This window comes from Phaethon aethereus (assembly GCF_964289735.1).
Source record: "Phaethon aethereus genome assembly, chromosome: 10".
Classification (NCBI taxonomy): domain Eukaryota; kingdom Metazoa; phylum Chordata; class Aves; order Phaethontiformes; family Phaethontidae; genus Phaethon; species Phaethon aethereus.
Genome location: NC_138586.1, coordinates 4,161,523 through 4,183,824, shown reverse-complemented (window position 1 = coordinate 4,183,824; position 22,302 = coordinate 4,161,523). Strand labels below are relative to the sequence as shown.

General features: G+C 38.0%; 1 protein-coding gene across 1 annotated transcript in view; it reads right to left on the bottom strand.

The window, feature by feature from the left end:
* Positions 1-5,237: 5,237 nt before the first annotated feature.
* The window catches only part of AMMECR1 (AMMECR nuclear protein 1), a gene marked incomplete at its 3' end in the record, with an annotated part of 101,343 nt that continues 84,278 nt past the window's right edge, over positions 5,238-22,302 (bottom strand). Inside the window, exons 4-7 of the mRNA XM_082004363.1 lie at positions 18,799-18,913; positions 12,217-12,307; positions 10,406-10,502; positions 5,238-5,352 (exon numbers count right to left, since the gene is read on the bottom strand). Of these exons, the coding sequence (XP_081860489.1) occupies positions 5,238-5,352; positions 10,406-10,502; positions 12,217-12,307; positions 18,799-18,913 (418 nt within the window). The remainder of the gene's footprint in view (positions 5,353-10,405; positions 10,503-12,216; positions 12,308-18,798; positions 18,914-22,302) is intronic.

Below are 22,302 nucleotides of genomic sequence, written 5' to 3'. Positions count from 1 at the left end.
GGCTTCCTCACCCACTGACCAATACCCCAGGAAGCTCTGCTACCAAGCAAGCGTTACTACAGCTACACTGAAAACTGGTGCTGACAGTTCAAGCTGCTAATGAACTAAAGGTTCTGGTGTGCTGTTCTCACAACTTAAAAAAGGCCCCACTGTGTTAAGACTAAAAGCTTTTGGGGAAAGGGAAGAGACTTCTTTCCTGTCCCTCCATACTTTGCAAGAACCCCATAAGTCAGTGCAAATGCTACACTATCTTTTTTTTTTCCATAAGATTTGGTCAAGGTGACAGTTTACACAGAGCTAGGTATGACACGCAAGGTAAAGAAATCCCTCATGGCAAAGCAAGCCTAGATGTTCTTTTAAAGTCTACTACTGTGAGAGTAGTACAAAGACAGTATTTAAATTATTGTAGGTGATACTTCAAGATATTCCTTGATACACAGTTTGCCACATAATTCAGTTGAATTATGTTGCTACAAGTAGTATAGGCAATGTATTGGTTACACCAGTATAACTGGTTCTGCAACAAAGTTTTGCTTCAAAAGGTTGAAACCACTGCCGCCTCTCGGGGAATAAGGAGCCCAAACCTGGACAAAATTCCATGCTTAAAGTTAGACATAAAAAGTACAAAACTGAACTGATAACTGATGTAAATACTGCTAAATATGCTGATATAAATCATAATATAATTGATGTAACTGATACAAATGCTGATTTAACTTGGAGTACTTAGTGACTCACTTCTGAATTAGACTGCAAGCTGCATGCACCTGTCCACAATCTGTTCCTACAGTAGGCAAACTGGAAAGACAGACTTAATCACTGGAAAGTATTTCTAACACATCATTAGCCTTTAACATTTACACCAAGGTCAATTTTTTTATTTAAGCATTCGCACAAGCCGCACAATTAAGCAGAGAAACATGAAAAGAAATGGTCATTCTTTTTCCTTATTTTATTGGGTAAATGATTTAAAAGGTAATAACAATAGTGTTAAAACTACTACAATATCTTTCCACAGCCATATCTCACAGACCCACAGATAACCTTCTATATATTTTTTTTTTTTTCTTTTTCCTCATTTTTCTCCTTTGAAGCCGTACTTGTATTAAAATGCCCATTTCAACAGTTTCTTCACACTAATAGCAATTAAATGTGGAAGGAAGGAGGATCTAGTTATAAAGGAAGGGGGTTCAGGTAATCTGTGATATTACTGTAATCAATCAAGTTACTAAGGAAGGAAGGAAAAGACAGAGGCCTTACAAGCTACTCCAGGTAGCTCTAAGCCTGTTGTGTGTCACCATTGCATTAAAGATAACTCAAGATGCTGGTGAAAAATTTAAAGTAATTTTTTTTGTAACATATAAAACACTAAAATAACTTAGAAACTAGATCCAAATATCTTGAAAAGAATCAACTTTGATATACAAAAACAGTCATAAGTTGTTACAAAAGTTTCAAACAAAAGTTTGTTTTTTCAGTGCGTTTATGTACCAGCACAATTACTGGGTCCAGAGCAAAGAAAGAGGTTTTTATTTTTTATTTTTTTCTTTAACAGTAATAAAAAACGAGGAAAACATATCTTTGTATATAAAGAATCATTGCTGGTCTTAAGAATAAATGTAACCAGAAACCCTTTAATCTGAGAGGCACACTTTGGGTTTCTCTTTTTTTCCCCCCAACTTTTTTCTTTTTTTTTTTTAAACATAAAAGGAAAGTCACCAGTTTATTTAAATGGAGGAGATACTCAGACTCCCCAAATAAACTTAATTCAATTAACATCACTAGCAAAAATCAGTTAGAAACTGTACAAAAATAAAAAAGTTAACACATTTAATCCTGCAGGGATTTTGTAAGGACTGGAAGGCAGGCTTTAGGAGCAGCATTTGGGCATGGCTGGAGGCTTCTTTGGTTCGATCTAACATACATAAGAGATGTAACCTACTCCAGACAACAGTTTTAAAAACCCGCACATTTGAAGACAAGTAGAGAGGTCCGTATACAAACACCAGGGTGTGCAAATGGATTTGACTGCCTTGATTTAATAGTATATCTGAGGTCAGCACTCTAGTGTGCCCTCCCCCTGCTCTGATCAGCATTGGGGTTGAGATGGTGAAAAGTCAGTGCTACAGCAGTCTAGGCAGAAGGAAGGCCACTTGAAGCATGACTAAGTAATAGTTTCATGTCAAGTCTACAGTTTTCTTGTCTAACTCAGTTTACAGAACAGGGTTTTTACGAACGTTAAGCAAAAGAATTAACACCACCCCCCCCCAACAATCTCTTTAATGAATAAGGCAAACTGAGTAGTGCTCATAAAAAATTAGCATTCCAACTTAAAAAAACAGTGAAATAAGCTACTCGGTTGTACCTTAGCTTCTTATAAAGTACCCCAAATTAAAAAAACCCCAACTTTAAAAATCTGCATCTAAAACCAGCAATATATCTAAAAGGGTACTAAACATAACTACGAGGGAATGACATTTGTGAAAGTAACTGTTGATCAGCTTTGAGCAAACAGACCTATTCTGTCCCAGTGCATGTCACAGTGAACTGCACGCTTTGTACAAATAAATCCACAATTACATAGAAACAATCCATAGCATTTTCAGCACTTGCGTGCTGAGGAGGTAGGTGCCCTAGAAACACTGTAGATAGACTGATTATTCCAAACTTTAAAAAAAATATCATACAATCTGATTGACCACAGACTCTGTAACAGTTTAATTAGTGATACAAAACTCTGGTCCAGAAGGGTCTGGCATTAACTCATGTCAAAAGCACACCTTTACAGTTTGTATAACACCCTTTTAACTATATTTTTAAGCAACAGCTACTAAGAGATAGACAAAAATGCATTGTGCATTATGCTGTATACAAAAAGGAGACAAAACTATCCTTTTCCCCCCCAAGCCATGGTGGGAAGTATTGCTGACCTTGTCCTTAAAAACCTGCAGGATTGTTTATTCATCAGTATATCATTATTACACTGGTAAGAAATTCTGTATAACATCTGCATATATCGAAGATTTTTTAAAAAATCTGATATGATTTTAGATCCGCATGACCAGTCACGTGACCTGCTTGAGGTTGATTAGCACCTTTCAATACATATATATTTTTATATATAATAGATCTTTTTAAAAAACTTCTAACAATGAGCTCATACAGAAGCATGAGCATGCTGTAACGAGATGACAGATAAAGATGGGGTTGGATGACTTTTTTTTTTTTGCAGCAGAATGATTCAGTTTGTGCTCAGTTTCCCTATAAGGGCAAGAAAAAACCCAACACAACTCTATCAGGTAGCCACTTGTTCACAATTTCCACTTGAAGATTAATTCATTTAAAAGTGTTCCCCAAGTAGAAACAAGACAACAAGTATCATCCAAAATAGCCTCTGTATAAACATCTATTAATTTTTGCAGCTTCTGGCTGGCATCTCTTGGCTCCTGAAATTTCAGGCCCTCTGCTTATAAATTAAGGCATCACAACTGAAAATGTTAATATTTGGATATCAGATGCTGTGGATGAAGGAATACCAAAGACCTTCTACAAGAACCTCTATAGAAATGAAGTGGCAAAGCTAACCTCACATAAAGGATGAGCATAACTTACCCATATCTGGTTTTGAAACATTTTTACAATTAGTCTGATTTTTAACAACTGAATTTTAATTGATTTTATCTATTTACAAACATTCATTATTCAAAGTAACTGGAATTTCTGCTTACTGTGGTTTACTCATTCATATTAGGAAGTTAATTTCTAGAATAGATGGCATGTATTGTCCCCTAAAATATGCACTGAACTTCAACAGGTATTAGTGGGAGTTCTACAGGCACGTGAGCAAGGAGCTAGCTCCTACCATATACTTGGGCTTGCAAATATACCACGCATACCTTCTACTAAATCCTATTTTTACAGCAGGAAACAGTTCCAATCGGTTTTCTTTCTTCTACCGTGTGGAGGAGTATCAGAATTAATACACAGTACTTACAGCTCTCAAGTACTATTCCTGTAATAGATGAAAACATGTAAATTATGGTATAATTGTCCTGTGCTCTTTCACAACAATCTTTTTTTCTTTTTTAAACAATAGGTAACTTTAACTATTCATGACTTGATAAAACTCAACAAGTTCAAAACCAGAAGAAAGAACAAAACAGGGATTTTTCTTTTCCAAAATAGGTTTGCTATAAAAAAAAAAGTCTCACTTTAAAAAAAAATCCCCAAAAACCTGATGCCAGAGCAGACTCAATATAGCTTGCTAGAATGTCTGGCATATTTGCTATATTTTGTCTATGAATTTTATATATAAGTGTATAGTTACATCATAGTCAAAGGCACTAAAATCTAAATTAATTTTCTTCCTAACATGACATCTGCTACTCACCAACCTGTTTTTAAAACCAAATGTCACTCCTAATTTGAGATCATTAGAAAGGCATCATCTCATTACAAATCCATTATTATGACTAGTCTTGACAGAGCTGGATTGCCCTCGATTCCCAGCACAGAATGGGAGACACAGGTATCTGGTAGCTTACTGGATTATCTCACGCCCTGTCTATTAGACCACTTGATTCTGAAAACACTGCCGTGTTAACGTCACCTCTCATTGTACATGTAATTGCTTCTCTCCATCCAAAAAAAAGGATTTTGTAGGTCAGCCTTGACATTTTGGCTATATGTGCTGGATCTGAAGACCATGTATATAGCTACATGAAATCTTTACTGTGGGGGTGAGATGCTGTACACACAACATTATTAAGAACATTATGAAAATGCAGTTCATTGCCTAGTATAATACCTTAATCTGATATGTTTCATTCCCTGTCACACCCATTACTGCAAAAGCCATGAATGCCTTTTTGCTAAGCAAAGCATCCCTAACTAATCCTTAAACTCTTCCTTCCATCCACAGTCACAGAAAGCCTTGATTGACATAATTCAATGTAAATGAAGTAGAAATTTAAAATTTCATAAAAAACCCCAGGGCTATATATGCTGCAAAAAAATCTGCAGTGACTCAATAATAAAAAAAGTATGGGATCTTTGTAGTAATGCAGTTTTCCCTCCCGTTGCCATGAGGAGCTTAACCAACTAAGAAGCCTCAACATGGCAACGGAAACTATCATCATAAAATGGTACAGTAATAGAGATAGCTAGACCAAGAAGGGGCAGGGTCTCCTGGGAAGAGGTCTGCAGAGAGGTCCAGTGACTGGTCATGCGGCTCAGTGTCAGGAATAATGGTTGTATGGTGGAAGGGGGTGCCCAATACCATTTTGGAAGTGATGATGCTGGCGATGGGCAAGGTACTCTGTGTAGCTCATTGTCATCTTCTCACTACGGTACCTAGAAAAGAGCAAAGAAGCAAATTCAAGAACTCTTGAAAGCTCCAGGAAGCTGTAAGTAGCACTAAAAATACTGCACTACTGGTATGTTTAATGATAACAGCTCTGTACTTCTGATCTTGGGAATAAGACTAACTTCAGTTGCACAACGGCAGGGAGGGAACCGCCACAGTTATCAGGGTTATTCCTGAATCACATGACAAATCCCAACACAAGTGCTTATGAAAAATATTTTAAGCAAACAGAACTGCTAAAAATTGTTGTCCACAATGTTGCTCAAAGTAGAGGGAACAGAAACCTATGATTATTTATTGAGAATGTCCCATATCTTCAGCCAGCTCTCTACATAAAACCTAAGCGAAAAACTAAACAAGCACTACAGATTTTTGGGCTGTTCATAAAACAGTCAGTATCAATTGTCTGCCAAATTCTGCTTTTAAAATAATCCTCGCTACATCAAATAGTTACATTCTTTTTGGACTAGAAACATAGAATATCTTGAGTTGGAAGGGACCCATAAGGATCATCAAGTCCAACTCCCTGCTCCTCACAGGACTGCCTAAAAGTAAACCATATGATTAAGAGCATTGTCCAGACACTCCTTGAACTCTGACAGGGTTGGTGCCATGACCACTTCCCTGGGGAGCCTGTTCAAGTGACCAACCACTCTCTCAGTTCAGTGAAGAACCTTTTCCTAATATCCAGTCCGAACTGCCCCTAACGCAGCTTCGTTCCATTTCCTCGTGTCCTGTCACTGGTCACCACAGAGAGGAGGTCAGAGATCACCTCCCCCTCTGCTCCCCCACCTTGAGGAAGCTGTAGACTGGGATGTGGTCACCCCTCAGCCTTCTGCAGGCTGAACAAACTGAGTGATCTCAGCCACTCCTCGTTAGTCTTGCCCTCAAGGCCTTAACCTAATCTTGGTTACCCTCCTCTGGACACACTCTAATAGCTTGATGTCCTCCTTATGTTGAGGCACACAAAGCTGCAACAGTACTTGAGGTGGGGCCGCACCAGTGCAGCATAGAGTGGGACAGTCACCTCCTTCGACCAGCTAGCTATGCTGTGCTTGATGCACCCCAGGACACAGCTGGCCCTTTTGGTTGCCAGGGCACAGTGTTGACTCATATTCAACTTGCCATCGACCGAAACCCCCAGATCTCTTTCCACGAGGTTGCCTTCCAGCCTCTCGTGCCCCAGTTTGTACATAGAACCAGGATTACCCAGTCCCAGGGGGAGAATCCTGCACTGGCTCTTGTTAAATTTCATACGGTTACTGACTGTCCAGCTCTCTAGCCTATCCGTATCTCTCTGTAAGGCCTCTCTGCCCTTGAGAGAGTCCACAGCTCCTTCTAGTTTAGTATCATCAGCAAACTTAATTACATTTGACTCCTGCACCCAGGTCACTTATAAAAAACATTAAAGAGCACTGGCCCTGAAATTGAGCACTGGGGAACCCCACTGGCCGCCAGCCTGATGTCACCCCATTTACTAAAACTCTTCAAGCCCAACCTGTCAGCCAATTGCTCACACAATGTATGATGGACTTGTCTAGCTGTGTGCTGGACATTCTGTCCAGAAAGATACCATGACAGAGTATCAAAAGCTTTGCTAAAAAAACAAACAAACCAACCCCACATCTACTGCCTTCCCTGGGTCAACTAGATGGGTGACCTTGGCATAAAAGGAAATTCATTTGGTTAAGTAGGACGTTGCCTTGTGAAGCCGTGCTGGCTATGATCAATGACTGTGTTCTCTCTCAAGTGTTTTTCAATAGCTCCCAGAATAACCTTCTCCATAATTTTACCAGGCACTGAAGGGCGACTGACAGGCCTGTAACCACCAGGGCCTTCCTTCTTACCCTTCTTGAAAAGTGGGACATTTGCTAGCTTCCAGTCAACTGGGACCTCTTCAGACTCCCAAGACCGTTGAAAGATAATGCAGACGCCCCATGATAACATCAGCCAGCTATATGTAACAAAAAGCAGAATCCAGGCCCTGACAACAAATATTTTGGATATACTTGCATCAGTATTGTTTGACAACAAGGAACATATTGCCACATTTACACTTATCTGTAGAAGTGCAAAATCTACACAAAAACAACACTATTCCACATTCCCACAAGTTTTACTTAGAAAGACCTTGCATAAGAGATCTGACAGATGAGATTTCACTAATCCAGCTACAGTGATTTAAAATACTGCCACCTCTCTTTTCTATCATATTTTTCTTCTGGAGTTGCTCTTGTTCTCTCCTCTTTTAGGTCTGAAAAAAACACAACAGATGGCTCAACCACTTGCATTCACAACCCAACACAAAAGTTTAAACTACTGTTGAGTTACCAACTGCAGCAATTCAGGTGGCAACCACATTAGCTTCTCTTGCCTCTTTGCCAGAGGAACAGAGCAACACCTTACACTTGCAGCTTTTTGCTTCAGTGTACATGTTTCAGAGCACCAAAGGTGCCCACACTTACTTGATAGAGCAGTGTTTGTTAATGATGTAGTAATTTAACAAATGGCTGCTGGTCCTTGCTGCGAGATTAGCTGCAGCTTTTCTTGAATTAATGTGACTGGTGTGCGGCACGCTGCGCTTGGCAAGTGAGCTGGTCTGTGAATGAAATCCCCCACCACTGGGAAACTAAACTACAAGCTTGACAGTTAATGAAGTTGGTTTTAAGTGGGTCAAAACAGGCCAAAGGCAGCCTGGCTAGAATCACATCTGCTCGTTTAAGCAGATGGAAGAGAAAATGCACTTACTGTCCTTAGGCATTCTAGACCCCTAGAATCAGCACTCTTCTTCAGCTCCACTTTTTAGTTCTCTTCTTCAAAACACGGCCAGAGCTACCAGGTATTAACTTGGAGGTAGTTAGCGATAGACAAGTTTTCATCAGCTTAAAGCTTTATTCACACACAGGGCATTTACTTTCATTCAGAGACTTGAAAAAGAAGTTACAAGCACTTCTTCTACTCTTCCAATAAATGTTTTAATGAGGCTCTAAAAAGGTTGTCTGATGCTGGGAAATGGTTACTATTTTAATACTACTGTTGATAATATGTCAGCAGAAGATGAGTTTTTAAGCAGCTAAAACAAAACAAAAAAAATTAAAAAATTCTGAACATTAAAAATTGTGCTTTGTTTAATCCACTTACCAGGCCAGTGATTTTGCTTGCAGTTTGGATGTTGTGAACTTAAATGCACTAAACATGGGGGTTTTGGTGTTTGGGTTTTTTTGGGGGTGGTGGTGGGGTTTTTGTCAGGGTTTTGTTTGCTTGTTTGTTTTGTTCTGTGCTCACATGTCATTGCTCCAAGCAAAATCATGCAGCTGGAAGTAAGTGTGTGCTATTATAGGGTTTTTGTTTCTTGGAAAAATATTTTCCTTATTTGTTGAGGTGTACAGAAATTGTCATTTAAGAGCTATTCCAGTGTTAGCCCTGCCGTCAGCTATCTCCATATATTGTTTCTGAACAGACAATAGCAAGGTGTACAGCTGAAATAAATTAAAAGGAGATTGGGGTTCTGCATCTGGAAATTTAGCTGGATTCTGTAAATCGTCCCTCCCTAGTTTAACCTTCAGAACAGCACGTTTTCCTTAGTCACAGCTACTCCACAGTAATCAGGTTCCTGCAAGAATCCAGAATTCTGAACAGTCATTGGGGCACAAAGTCTTTATTCTTCATCCACAAGATCACTGAACAAGTAATTCCTCTAATAGAAAAACAAATATTTTGGTAAGAAATGCTTTGTCTTCTATCTGGTCTAAACATAAACTACTTCTAAGTAATAGCAAGATTTGTAGATGAAGCTGACAAATGCGGAAGCTGCAAAGAACCAAAATCTCGTGTCTTTGTTCTATAAAAGTGCATAAACAGTCAGGAGAATCCAAGTATTTTCAAATGTCTGAAATGAAAGGGGTGGGTTTTAGTTATGGACAAGGAAGTCTAGTCTGGCTTACACCTAGCTGCACTAAGAAGGAAAGAATTTCCAAATAAATCAGGACACAGAAACGAGAGTAATACATACAACAATTTTAGTACTAGTCTTGTGAGCCTATGACTCCCTAAAAGTTGATAAAAGATAGGAAGGATAACAGTTTTGGACAAAGGATTCCAACTTCGTTATTTGTATTAATAATATGTCAAGTGTGGCCTCGCTGAAGAGGATGAACAGTCAATACTTCCCTATGATGTAACATTTAAAAAATTCTTGTTTCTCTAAGCATGGAATAGATAACTAGAGTTGAGCAGTCATTTTATACTGCAAACTTATAAAAAGCTATAGTTTTAGAGGCGTTCTTACAGACATTTACTCCTCCCACCCTTTGCCATATAACTACAATATTATGGTCAGATTCTGCCCATATATCTGCTGTGAATTCTAAAATATTTTGGCTTCCACCCACTAAGAACGCTTTTTATTAAATTAGCAAAATCAAAATCCACCTAGTGCGTGAGACTGACAGAGTATGAAATAAAACACTAAATTCCTGTCTTCACTCCTGAGAATACCCTGACACAGTTTAACTAGCACACTGGCTGTCAAATCAGCTACCTAGTTTGCATACCTAACACCTGTGAGATAGGGGAAACCTATACTCCACATGAGATAAAAACGCCCCAACGCTTTCTTTGAGAACCGAACAGATTACGAGTGCTGCGGGGCCTCCGTGACGTCACAGCAGCAGACCCATAGCGCGCCGTCTGCTCAAATACAAACTGACAACGGCAAGTAACCCTGGTTAACAACAGCCAGTGAACACACTGCAAAAGCAAGAGCTAATAGACTGCTAAGATTTTTCAGGGTTATGAAACAAAATATGCAGGTACCCCAATATTTAACAGCAGCCTTTTCTTTCTTGCTTAGTGCCACTAATCCCTATGCCAGGCACAGATGTTCTCAAAAGTCCATACTGGCATTGTGAAAAGAAATAAGTCATTAGTAACATATACAGGAAACTTTACTATTAATGTCTGAAATAAGCACTTACCAGGAATGAACACATCACAGTATTAGAGAAACCGGACTTATCTGTAGTATCCCATGATGCATACCTGGTTAGCTTTATTGTTTTCCTGAATTCATTAGTAATGGGAGCTTTGTAGCCTCCTTTCCTCAATAAGGAATCTATGGTTTGAATGTGGTCCCATCCTGTTGAATTTTACAGTAGTAAAAATTAGTGAGAAATACAGCAATAAGAATAGATATTGCAAAAATACAGTACAGTATATAGTGCTATTGATAATAGAAGTGCTCTGCTGAAGTTCTGTATAAAACACAGATCATTCTTCTCTACTTTAAGAACAGTCGAAGGAAATATAACATATAGGACTTCTTTACACACAGAGTTCACTCCACCAAGAAAACATACATTTTTATCTCATAGCTGAAATATTCTAAAAGTGGACCCACTATATCCAGGAGTCCTAGATTGGGGGTGAGATAGAAAATTAAACTTTCTGAAACGTTCAGGTATGATCATGTATCACAATCGCTTTATAAATGGCTATGACAGTATGAAAAATTTCTGTATACAACAAAATTTAAAAGCATTATTAGTTGAACACGTGCAGAGAACTTCAGAGATTAGACTTCTCCATAAATATTACTTAACTTTACAGTGACATTTCTAATTTCAGAACCACTGTATTATAGGTGGCTAAGTAGTAAAAAAAAAAAAGTGATGGATTAAAAATACAGATTCGTTATTGTTCTCAATAAAGTCTTCATGCTATTCAAAACTCCTACTTGTTGATTTAAAAAAGCCTTTAAAAAGTAGCTGTTAGACATGGTATTTCCGAAAGATGCAATTAGATTAGTCACGTTTTTACATTAGAAAAAAAAAGTACATAAATACAAATGGGTAGTTTGGACTACTTTAAAGAGTCAGACTGCAATGCATGGTCTACTAGAACTATGTCAAAATTTAAACACCACCACCACAGTTCCTGAATTTCAAAAAACTTTTTAAGTGATCACTAAAGGTCACAACAAAAAAACACTTCTCTAACTAGCCAACCTTAGATTACAAAGGTAAAAAACTTGTCTTGGAAAGCCTCTAAACTTAAGTGACTATTTGGAAACAGAATTATCAATAAGATGATAGTCAGTAAAGTTTTCATCCTATTCCTTAGTAGACTAACTCAAATACAAAAAGGAAGAAAAAAAAAAAAGCAGCAGCAATGCAAAATGTAAAGGATTGAGACACAGTGTCAAGCTTGGAAAAACAATAAACCATAGTGAGTAGTCATAGTCAGGGGCTTAGTCCAAAAGATTACTATACAACAAAATCTACTACACTTTTTTTAATCCACAAACTTAAGTCTGTGACTCTATTAAAAGGGACTTTAACTACTTTATTTTGGACTTTCATATTGGAAGTAATTCCTGTCCATCCATCAAAAACCTCAGGAAGTCAGCGTTTATAAAAGGAATTAAGTACTAGCAGAAAGTACCTAACAAAAAAAAAAAAAAAAACCCCAAACCCTTGATCATTGCAAATTTAGGAATAAATCAGCTGTTCATGTAATTGACCAGCATAACATAGTCACAGCATAACAAGCATACAAAAATTGACAGCTTTTAAGAACTGTAAAGCTGGTTGACAGCACTGTACCACCCCTCCGTATTTTATTTTCCTATAGCTACACTGTGTTCATGACATGTTTAAACAACAGCTACAGTTTACTGAATCCCTGTAAGGGGGTTGATACCGGCATGTAATTGGCATTTTATATAAGAGTCTTCTTACAATTAAATATTGCTCCATCATCTGACATCAGTGCAAGGTCAAATATTGCATTTTAGATTTATACGTATGTTTAAATTCTTCACCAGATCATATGAAATAAAGTGCAACAATGACCTTGCTCCTTTGCAACCTCCGGTAAGTAGGTGGCGGTGCGTTTTGATCCTTTTTCATTGATGAATTCTATTCTAATGCCATGTACACCCACCTGCAAGAAATTGGCAGCTTTATTAGTACATTAAAAGAAAAAGATACAAGAGATTTCTAACATGACAAAACCCAAAATGTGAACCTTTCAGTGGTTAATACCATTTTGCAAAGAGTTTGAAGAGGTGGTACTGAAGTGAATGTAATCTCTTTGAAAGGTGTTCACCTTACAGCCTCGTAAGGTCAGTAGCAGTGCAAACATGGGTCCTCAGCTCCCCACCACATAGCTTCATTTGTGGTCTGAAGGAAAGCCAGCTGAGATGCAACAGTCCTTCTGTCTCTGAGTCTACTGTCCCCCTCTGACACTGTCAGCAATGTTGCTGCTGATAAAATCACCTGGTCACCAGATAAATTCTGCAGGTAACCAAACAGCTGGCAAATCTAATGATGCTTCAATTAAGAGCATTAATTTTGTTCAAAGTAACAACTGAATAATGAAAGATTTGTCACACCACAAACTCGAGCCTGGAGACTTGAAAATTTCTGGTAATGTATGATGAGGAAAAGGACATATTCCAAAGCATTCAGCTTCAAACTCCTATTTCCATGCTACTAACTACTCTAATATGACAAAATGCCAGTATGGAAACTAAAATTACTAATACCAAGGAGTTAGATGTATATAAAGTGAACTGCAAAAAAAACCCAAAAAACCAAACAAACAAAAAAACCAAACAACTAAAGAAAAAATAAAATGAAATGAGTCTAGGCACCTTTCCAGGGCATTCTTTAAGCACCCCTGTTTTCAAGGTACAATAATTCTGTTGAGAGTACCTGCACTTGGATCAGGCATGCCATAAGAGATATTCCATTGCCAGTAAGTTTTCAGTTGCTTTTGAGTTCTGTGCGTAAACACAAAGCATTAGTAGATGGACATTTTTCTTCTCATGCCCACATAACTAAGATGTTATTTCCATTTAAATCCAAAAGTTCCCAACATTGTATGTGGAAATGAATCGTTTATGTTTAAAAGGGTATCATGTTATTTGGTATGGCACTTCTTTTTGGACACAAAATTAATTGAAAACGTTGTAACAGTTTTTCCAGTGACAGCCTATTTTACTGTAACTGCATGACAGTCAAAAAACAAGGGATATTTACAAAGCTCTACCCCTTGTTCAAGTAACATATTTGCTTATTTTAATATTATATTTTTAAATCTTTTATAATAGGACATAAGCCTGGGGAAACAGGAGGAAGAGTCTCTCCTGTGGCCTCAATAATTTTTCCCCACAAACCTAACATTTCTTAAATAGGAAAAATTACTTTGATTCTAAGAAATTTAATTCACTGCAAATTTTAACGTGATACTTCATTACCAAACACTCCTAAACCTAACTTTCATAACATGGATATATAATCACTAGACAGATCAAATCTGTGTACTCAGATGACTAATTATGAACCCAAAGGGCCTGAAAGTAAAATGAAATCGTGTTAGAGGCTGAAATGAGCCTACTGAGTTCATTCCAAGAACAGAGTAAGTATTTGCAGCTGGTGATTTTGTAACTGTCTATATTCAATTGCCTAAGCACAAAGATCAAATATTTTCAGGTTTTGCACACCTTCAAATCCTGCAGAGTATTAGATTCTAAATTCTACACAATGGTTTTGCGTAATAGTGATCATGCAGTATTTGTGAGAAACTAACCAGAAGCACTAGTGATGTATTAAGTATGATGCAACATTCAAGCAGTAGGTAATTGCATTGCACTGGATGTTTCCCGTTAACCATTTTAATGGACTTTTAGGCCCACGTCTGTAGAAGAAAAAAAATGTAGAGCAAAATGAATAAGGCAACACAACTGCACCCACAGTTCCTCTGGTTGGAAACATTTCGTAGCATTCTGTGAAGCATGAATTCCAACTGCACAGCTAAGCAGTACTCTTCGTCCGGTACAAATGGCTTTTTATTGTTCAGCTCCAGTTAATCAAAGACAGAGCTGAGTTAAACTAATGGAAGCTACACACAAGCAAAATAAGAATGATCCACACTGGCACAGGAACAGTTAGGAATTTATTTTCACTTCCTCAAGAGACCAACAGTCCTGCATCAATGAAAACTTCTGTGAAATTTCCCAAAATATTCCTCTTCAAGATGGGAGGTAAGGGGTAGGTACATGTTTGGAAGGCATTAACTGGCCTGTAACTGGCTTGCCTGCCAGGCTCTGCACAGAACTTTATACAAAGCCTATGGCACACTTCTCAAACTAAAAATACTGATACAATACAGGCACGTTTTTGTAGAATGACATCTGTGCAGTTCAGAAAAACAAACCAAACAATCATCTTCTGCAGATGGAGATTAAGTTCTGTCTCATCTATTAGGGAAATGACTACATACAGGTATCTTGAGCGGCAGAAAGGCCACACAATTTCTGTATCAGCCTCCCAAATGGATCAGAATCTATTTAGACTGTTGTTACTGGGAGAGGGAAGAGAGATACAGAGAGAGGCTTAGAAAGGCAACAAACCAGTCTTCTCTAATAGAAATGTTTCTATAGGGTTTTAGAGCATGAAGTACTGTATACTATGTATAATTGTGAATATAAACGTTTTAGCCCACTGTGTAAGTGGCCAGAGGCTACCTAAAACTAGGTCCAGTAAAAATATTAATTAAAAAACACAGACCTTTCACTAAATTTAAGGATTGCATTAAACAACATTTTTTATTTTACTTCTGAAGTGACCTCAACAGAACTTCAGACTTTGTGGTGTATTTATATGCATTTATATTCACTCATATGCATTCTTTTAATGAATCATTTATTTACATACACCTCGCGATGGGGGAAAATATGCATACACTACATTTATTGTTTTCCCAAGCGCTTCTGGCACTTGCTAGATTATTGTCCATAACACCTCTCTCCATATATCTATCTCAGCTAGGCTAAGAAAAAATTGTTCCAAAACGCACCCCGACACTGAAGTTCAAGCAACTCTCCTGTTTGACTGTTCTGAGTCAAAGTTGCAAACACAGTTTACAAATCTGTTCCTCTTGTACTGACTCTCCAACCATACTGAGAGGAAGAAATAACATTATACTCGTCAGACTATCAACATGGAAGTTGGATAAGCATCTAAAACATCAAGCCTTATTGAAATTTAAGCTTCTAGTCCACTGTGGAGTAGACATTAGTAGCAGTAAATTATCATCAGATAATAATTCTGTTCAGTTTTATCTACTGCACTGAAACCTGTAAGAGATTTGCATGCAAATATCACTAGCTAGTTTAAGATGAATAAACTGTAAACATTTTTTCAGAAATACATTAAAGCAGATAACAAAGGATCCACATGGAACACCCCAGAGCTGGAATAGTGCAACACCTCCTTGGTGTTAGAAACAAGTGTCCGCCTGTTCCTGGAGTTCACTCACTGTTTGCTGTTCTCCCCAGCTCGAGACTAGAAACATGGCTCCATGTACAATCCCTACTGCCAGCTCGCCCGTTAAACTACAACAAACTCTGCCTGCCTGCCACTCAGCGCTCCCAGTACAAGCATTCCATAACCACACGATGAACCAGATGAGGCTGTTCTAGGTTATGGCTAATCCTTCTCCTGACTTACAGTTTGTTGTCTCAATCTTTAAACAGCAGCAAGCTATAAATATTTTCAAACAAAAAAGCTGGCCTATAACTTGTACAGTATTCCTTACGATACCACATAACATAGTAACTTCCCCTTTATTCACCTAAGAACAACTATGGAATTAGCTGTATACAATCTTGTCTGCAAATGGAATGCTTCAGGTTAAGCGACTATTGCTACTTATTAGAAGCTGACCCCACTTTTTACAAACATGAAGTCACTGAATATTGTCCGCAGAGAATAAAATACTGAGGTCAAGATTCTTCTCTGTTCTATGGAATATGAGCTGCAAGAGTTGCTGGTGCTGCTGCACTTGCAAGAAGGAAAGAACTTCCACAACTCTTAAATGTGCTAACTTTGTCAACAATGAAAAGCCACCTTTCAGTCAACATTATTGGCCACAGCTACTTAAGCTAATACTTAAACGAGTGCACACAGGCTAAAGGCCTTTTGTATCAACATGGCAAGCCTGTACAATTCTGCAGATTTTACTTTACTGAAGAACAGCAACTTCAGGACAAAGATTTCTTTCAAGGTGTTTTAAGGAAGAGCCACCGGTCAATTCTAGTTATTTGTTACCCTGTTGGAATTACAATAATGTTTTCAAAAAAGTTTCTTATTATAATTACATACAATCATAATGTTTTATGATGTTTTAATGTAAAAAAATGGGGAGAAGGTCTGAAGTAGCAAGAGAGGCTTTACCTTCTAGCAAAAAACCTCCACAGATTCTTAAAGTAATGAGAAAATAAATGAAAAAGGTGTTCATTTGCTATAACATGAAAGAGAGAGGGAATGAGTAGAGACACTTTGCTTTTCTCTTCTGTACTTCTAGGAAGAAAAGCATGCAGGGGATACATGAAATCATTTGCCATTGTAACGTACCTTGCAGCCATACCCTCTCAAGGAGGCAGAGCCTGTAGCACCAAAGCTGGAATTGCAAGAGCTACAACATGATCACACCTTAGATATGCCATTTCTGGGATCTGAATCCACTCACAGGACCCTCCGAGTGTAGGCTTATTTGTCCAAATCGCTGACTTAACAGGATTCGCAAACCAAGCAGGAGCTCTTTCTGAAGGACCCGATGCCATGATACTACACAGTAATCTATTCAAACTCTTCTATTCCCTCTTTTTGGGGTGCTGCTAACTACACGCGCAGTTCCCAGTGCAACATGAGATGCAAGTATATCTGCATTAAGAATCAACAGCAAAATTGGAGGCATCTTGAGGCAGGAATTCAAATGTGTGCAGGAAAGAAAAGACTTGGTAGAAGGACAGATCCAAAAGATGAGCTCAAGGAGAACGGAAATATGAATAAAGCCGAGTTTACGTGGGGAAGGAACGACTGCTATCAGTATCAAATGTGTTTAAAAATAACTGGTCTTTATGACTTGTCTCCCAACAAAAATTCTACCAGTTTTAACTTTGACTTCTAGCTTGGTTTAATAAAAATCACTACAGTTTTCATTACTCGACAACATTATTTAAAGTACTCTAATGGCTCAGCAAGAAGAGAAACTACTACTTGAAAAAAACTTCTTGTTGAGAATGCACACACAATTTCAGCTACCATTTATTTTTGGTCTAACATTAGATAAAAAATTAGTAATTCTGATTATGGTGAAAATGCTGATAAACTCCAAAGGAAACTTACATTCATCTCATTCAGAGTTACCTATCAGAAGGTAAGAAGCCCTTGTCATTATGAGTTGAACAGGAAACGCATTTTATTTAGAATTTCCGCTACTGTAAAATTCCTAATGCTGAGGTTACTGCTGGATACCACCATTCTGATACAGTAGGGCCTCTTACCATTCATAACAACAAATTAAATTTGTATTCCATATACATTTGTTAAGTGTGAATACGATAGAAAGCCTGTTTTTTCTCTTAAGAAATCCTAAATATTTAATAGGGCTAAGTCATTATTAAAGGGAAATACTGTAACTTGTGTGGTGTCTCTGGCATTATAATATGCCTGCTACCATATATGACAATTTCAAGAATTTTTTTATGTCCACTCAAATATACACTCAAAGAGCAACAAAACAGTCATACTGACTAAGAAGTTCATTTTAAGTCCAGTAACTTGTTTTTTGCAAGTGTCTAATACCAAATAATTTGGGAAAACGCAGAAGAATACACAATGACACTTCCTTCAGTGTACCTTCCCAGAAATAATTCTAAAAGCGGCATTTGCTGCTTAATCTCTTTTACGCTGCTGTTCCTAGGAAATACATGCAGGTTTCCTAGAACCTAACATTTAAAATAGATTCAGCTCCATGCATAAGCAGCAAAGAAAAACAAGAGCAATGATTTACTTGGCCTCATTGTACAAGGGCTTTGTGGGGTCTGTGCAGGCCACTCGCTCTTGAAAGCAAAGAAGGTTTTGGGAAAGATAAACAGTTCACTCCTGCAAGCTAAAGAAGGCAGCTTGTTTTGGGATTGCACTTTTTTGCAGTGCTTGTTTCCGGAAGCAAACATCAGACTATTAACTTTCATACTGGAACATCTTCCTTCCAGAATCAATGGACCAATCTACCATGTTTCTGCAGTTAGCTATGCTGCAAAAGAGGTCTCAGGACACCATCACTCAGACAATACCTTGCTTGACGGAGTCTTAGACATAAATACAGCTGGGCAGACCACTCTTACTTTGAGTGCCTAAGTGGGCAAGAATACAACTTTATTCCATTTTCATGGCTCAGACTTTTAAGGTGATGACAGTTCTATCAAAAAGGATTTTTTGAATCTATGGACAAAACAATGTGTATAGCATGCAAAACAGTGACAACTGCACTAAATATATGCAGATAATTTAAATGGTGTGACTTCTGCTATAGATGTTCATGGTACCAAAGTAATCTTCTTAAAGGATATCTGACATCCTTACCTCCCAGTCCATGTAGTCACATACATCTTCAAAGTTAGTGAGTAGAGACACTGAGCAGAAAAGCCGTGGCAGCTCATCCCTCGTCATTGGGGGGAAACGACTATCTTTAAGGGCACTGTTGAAGACAAAACAGAATTTCAAAGGATTTTTTTGTTTGTTTGGGTTTTTTTTAAGTTCAAGGATCTAATGAATCAACTGAAAAGTATAAAGGAATAAAAAATTCCTGATGAAATGACCAGTTTGATAACCCAGTTGCCAGCGTAACACACTGACCAACATTCCCAACTTTTTCCTTGTTTCAGTTCTTGGCTGGCCAGTCAGGTGGTGGTCTGAAGGTCATTCCTTCCCGAGCTGATTTTGCTACTGTCACAGTCTTATTAATGAAGGAAATTGGGAAAAACCTAGCAAAGCAATGGCTCTTCTCCTTGCAATTTAGTAAATCCCTTTCAAAATGGATTAAGCTATACAACATAAAGTAGAGGTGGAAATTCTATAGCCTGCAATAATCAAATGTGTAATACAGTAATCAAACTGTAGAACTTAATTATTCAGTGGGAAAAAAAATTAAAACAAGCAGAATATTCTCCAAAAAAAAGAGTAATATTCATGCTTAACTGGCAAAGGTAAATATAAAAAGGTGAAAACATCTAAGGGGTGTAGAGACCTGTAAACTTACAGGACTTGAAGATGTTCTGCAAAGCAGAGGCAATGATTAGTAACAGGGAAGCTTGCAAACAGCTAAGCTAATCCTCAGGCTAACGAACCATTCTATAGACAAGCATACACCCAGTGGGGTAAAATTCAATACAGAGAGGAGCGATCTGTGCACATTCCAGCACGCTTTGAAAAACAAAGCGGTTAACAGGCAGTAAGCAGTACCACGAGTAAGAACATTTGTAAAAGCCTACTTACGCAAGTTTGGTTAAGAACCAGTCAAACTGGAAAAGGGAAGGTTAAAGTGAGTATAGTATCTCATAACTTTTTATTAAGAGTTGAAATACAGCGTGTATGAATACAAACATGCTCATCTCCAGCAAAAACAGTGATCTGCTAACTGAGCTTTTATAAGGAGTAAAGAGAGATCAAAATTAAGAGGCTTACTAAAGTACTACCAAGTTCTTCACGTGTCTCATTGTTTCATCTAACCATTAGATCATTCTCATTCCTTTTACTTGGCATACAGCCAGTGGTTGCCATTAGCTGATAAAGTTATAGCCATGGCTATAGTATTTAGAAGATGGCTGAAGTCTCTGCATCAGATACCACCATTTTATATAAGGAGTAGTGTAACTTTATTAAAGCAGACCAAATAAGGACGCATAAACAAAATAATAAAGTTTAGCTAAAGGAAATCATCATGTGTATAACCAGAAATAGCTTTCCATCATGAATTAATAGCATAAACGGAAGAGTTTATTTTTCTGGGGTGGGGGGAAGGCAGGCCTTTTTCCCAGATATGCTGCAATTACAAAAGAGAACACAATATTTTAATTTAGACTAGAAGCCCTTCTCCAAGCTTCAGTATTTTTACATTACAAAATAGGTCAGAGGTTTAGATTTTCATTATGAAGAAAAATTCATTATATAATGAGGTAACAGCTAGCAGGCCTACGCTACCCATTGTTCAGGAGTAACTCTAGGCCACTCTAGGTAAAGTTGCCATAGATGCGAGAGAAGATGCTGGGCCAGTAAGTAACTAGCCAAGATAAATCTTTTGACATTTATGTGGGACAGACAGGCCTACACAGACCTGTGACGAACTGGGAACTAAGGAGATTTAAAGCATAATGCCTGTGATATTTAACTAATGACTTTCACTGAAAATGTATCTAAAGACGGTACTCTCCAAGATTTTGTTGACGGGATCTGCAAAGCTAGCTTTGCAGCTGTTGGGAACCACACAAAGTTACCATTCTCTGTTGCCTGGTGTTTCAGCAACATCAGAGATCAACTCATAGCCACAGCATAATAGCAACAATCGGAAATACAAACAGCTAATTCAGCCTTCCTCATCCCTCCACACGAGGAGGGGGGGAAATATATATATATATATGTAAAGGGAGGATACTCTGAACACAGGGACAGCTCAAAGCAGAAGTCCATCTAGCTTACTATTAATAACCAACAGCAGTTAACAAAATAAATGAATATAAGAACATGGTAAATACTATGGGGTGCTTTCCTGGAATACTCTCCAGGAATCCAGCTGCTTATAGCTTAGCTATTTTGAGCCAGAGACAGTATCTCTGCAAAAAGCTCTTCAAGGGTTTATTTAATAAGCACATGCATACACGCTTTTAATATTTTACCCCACCTTTTACTAAAAACTAAAAAGTTATGCTTAGAAACCCCAATCCTCTTAAAATTCATTACTACTACAAGTTTGCTTATATGCAAATTTCTCATTTCCCTGAGGTACGCTGTACTTCTACCATAGAACCAATCCACTGGAAAACACTACTGAAAAGCACCGAGACACAAGCATTATTTCATTAACAATAAACTTGATTATCTTAGAAAACAACTGTATGCATGGATATTGCCAATACTTGTTTAAACCTCATTTGCATGATTTATGCAGCAATCTTACCATGCAAAACATTTCCCATAATGTAAGAATTTGTAACCTTCAAAATACTTTTTTTGCACAACTCAATGCTCGGAGTTTACCTAACTTTCAGTTCCCCCTCCTAAACCTGCCAAAATGCACATGTGAATTGTAACTTTTTGAAGCAAAGGCTGTGGTCCCAATAATATTACCAGTAAAAGTCTCAGGCAAATTCCCACTCCTTGAAGATCTGCTGCACTGGCATTACTGGAGGAGAAACCAGCCTAATTTAACATACTTAAGTTGTACAGAAACAAGCATCATACAATGCACGCGTAAGCCACGTCTCAGCTAGCCTGCTCAAATGCTGAGATAATAATTTGAAACAAGATGGGTGAATCGTGACAACTTTGAATATAAAAGTTGATAAAAAGTTGATATAGGAAACCTTCATGTGAAGACAGTGGAAGCAGAAAGGCACACAAAGGCACAAAGCCCTCAGGCATATACGGCACACCAAACAGTTCAGTTTTAGCAAAAGCAGAGCAAGGCAGCAAACATTGCTGGCTTATGAGCAACTTAGCAGGCCAGTTCCATTATTCAGTATGACACTGGCACAAATACCTTGCTTTCACACAACTACCTCACAATAACTAAAATACTGTTTATCAGACAATAGTGCCATTTCAGCTATACCTAGTTCCTTCAGAACTGCTAGGTGCTATTTTACCTGTACAGCCTGCTGAAAAATTGCTCCTCAGCACCTCCATGTCTATACACCCCTGTGCACACACCCTGTATTAGCACTCATGCTGCTGAAGGTAAGGGAGATACCTGGCAGAGCAAGATCAGAGATTTGAGTAACAGTCTCTGACACCATTGTGACAGGTCAATACAGAACTGCTGCTATTCTATTCCTCCTTTCCCTGTCTCCAGACCCCATATTACAGTTTGTT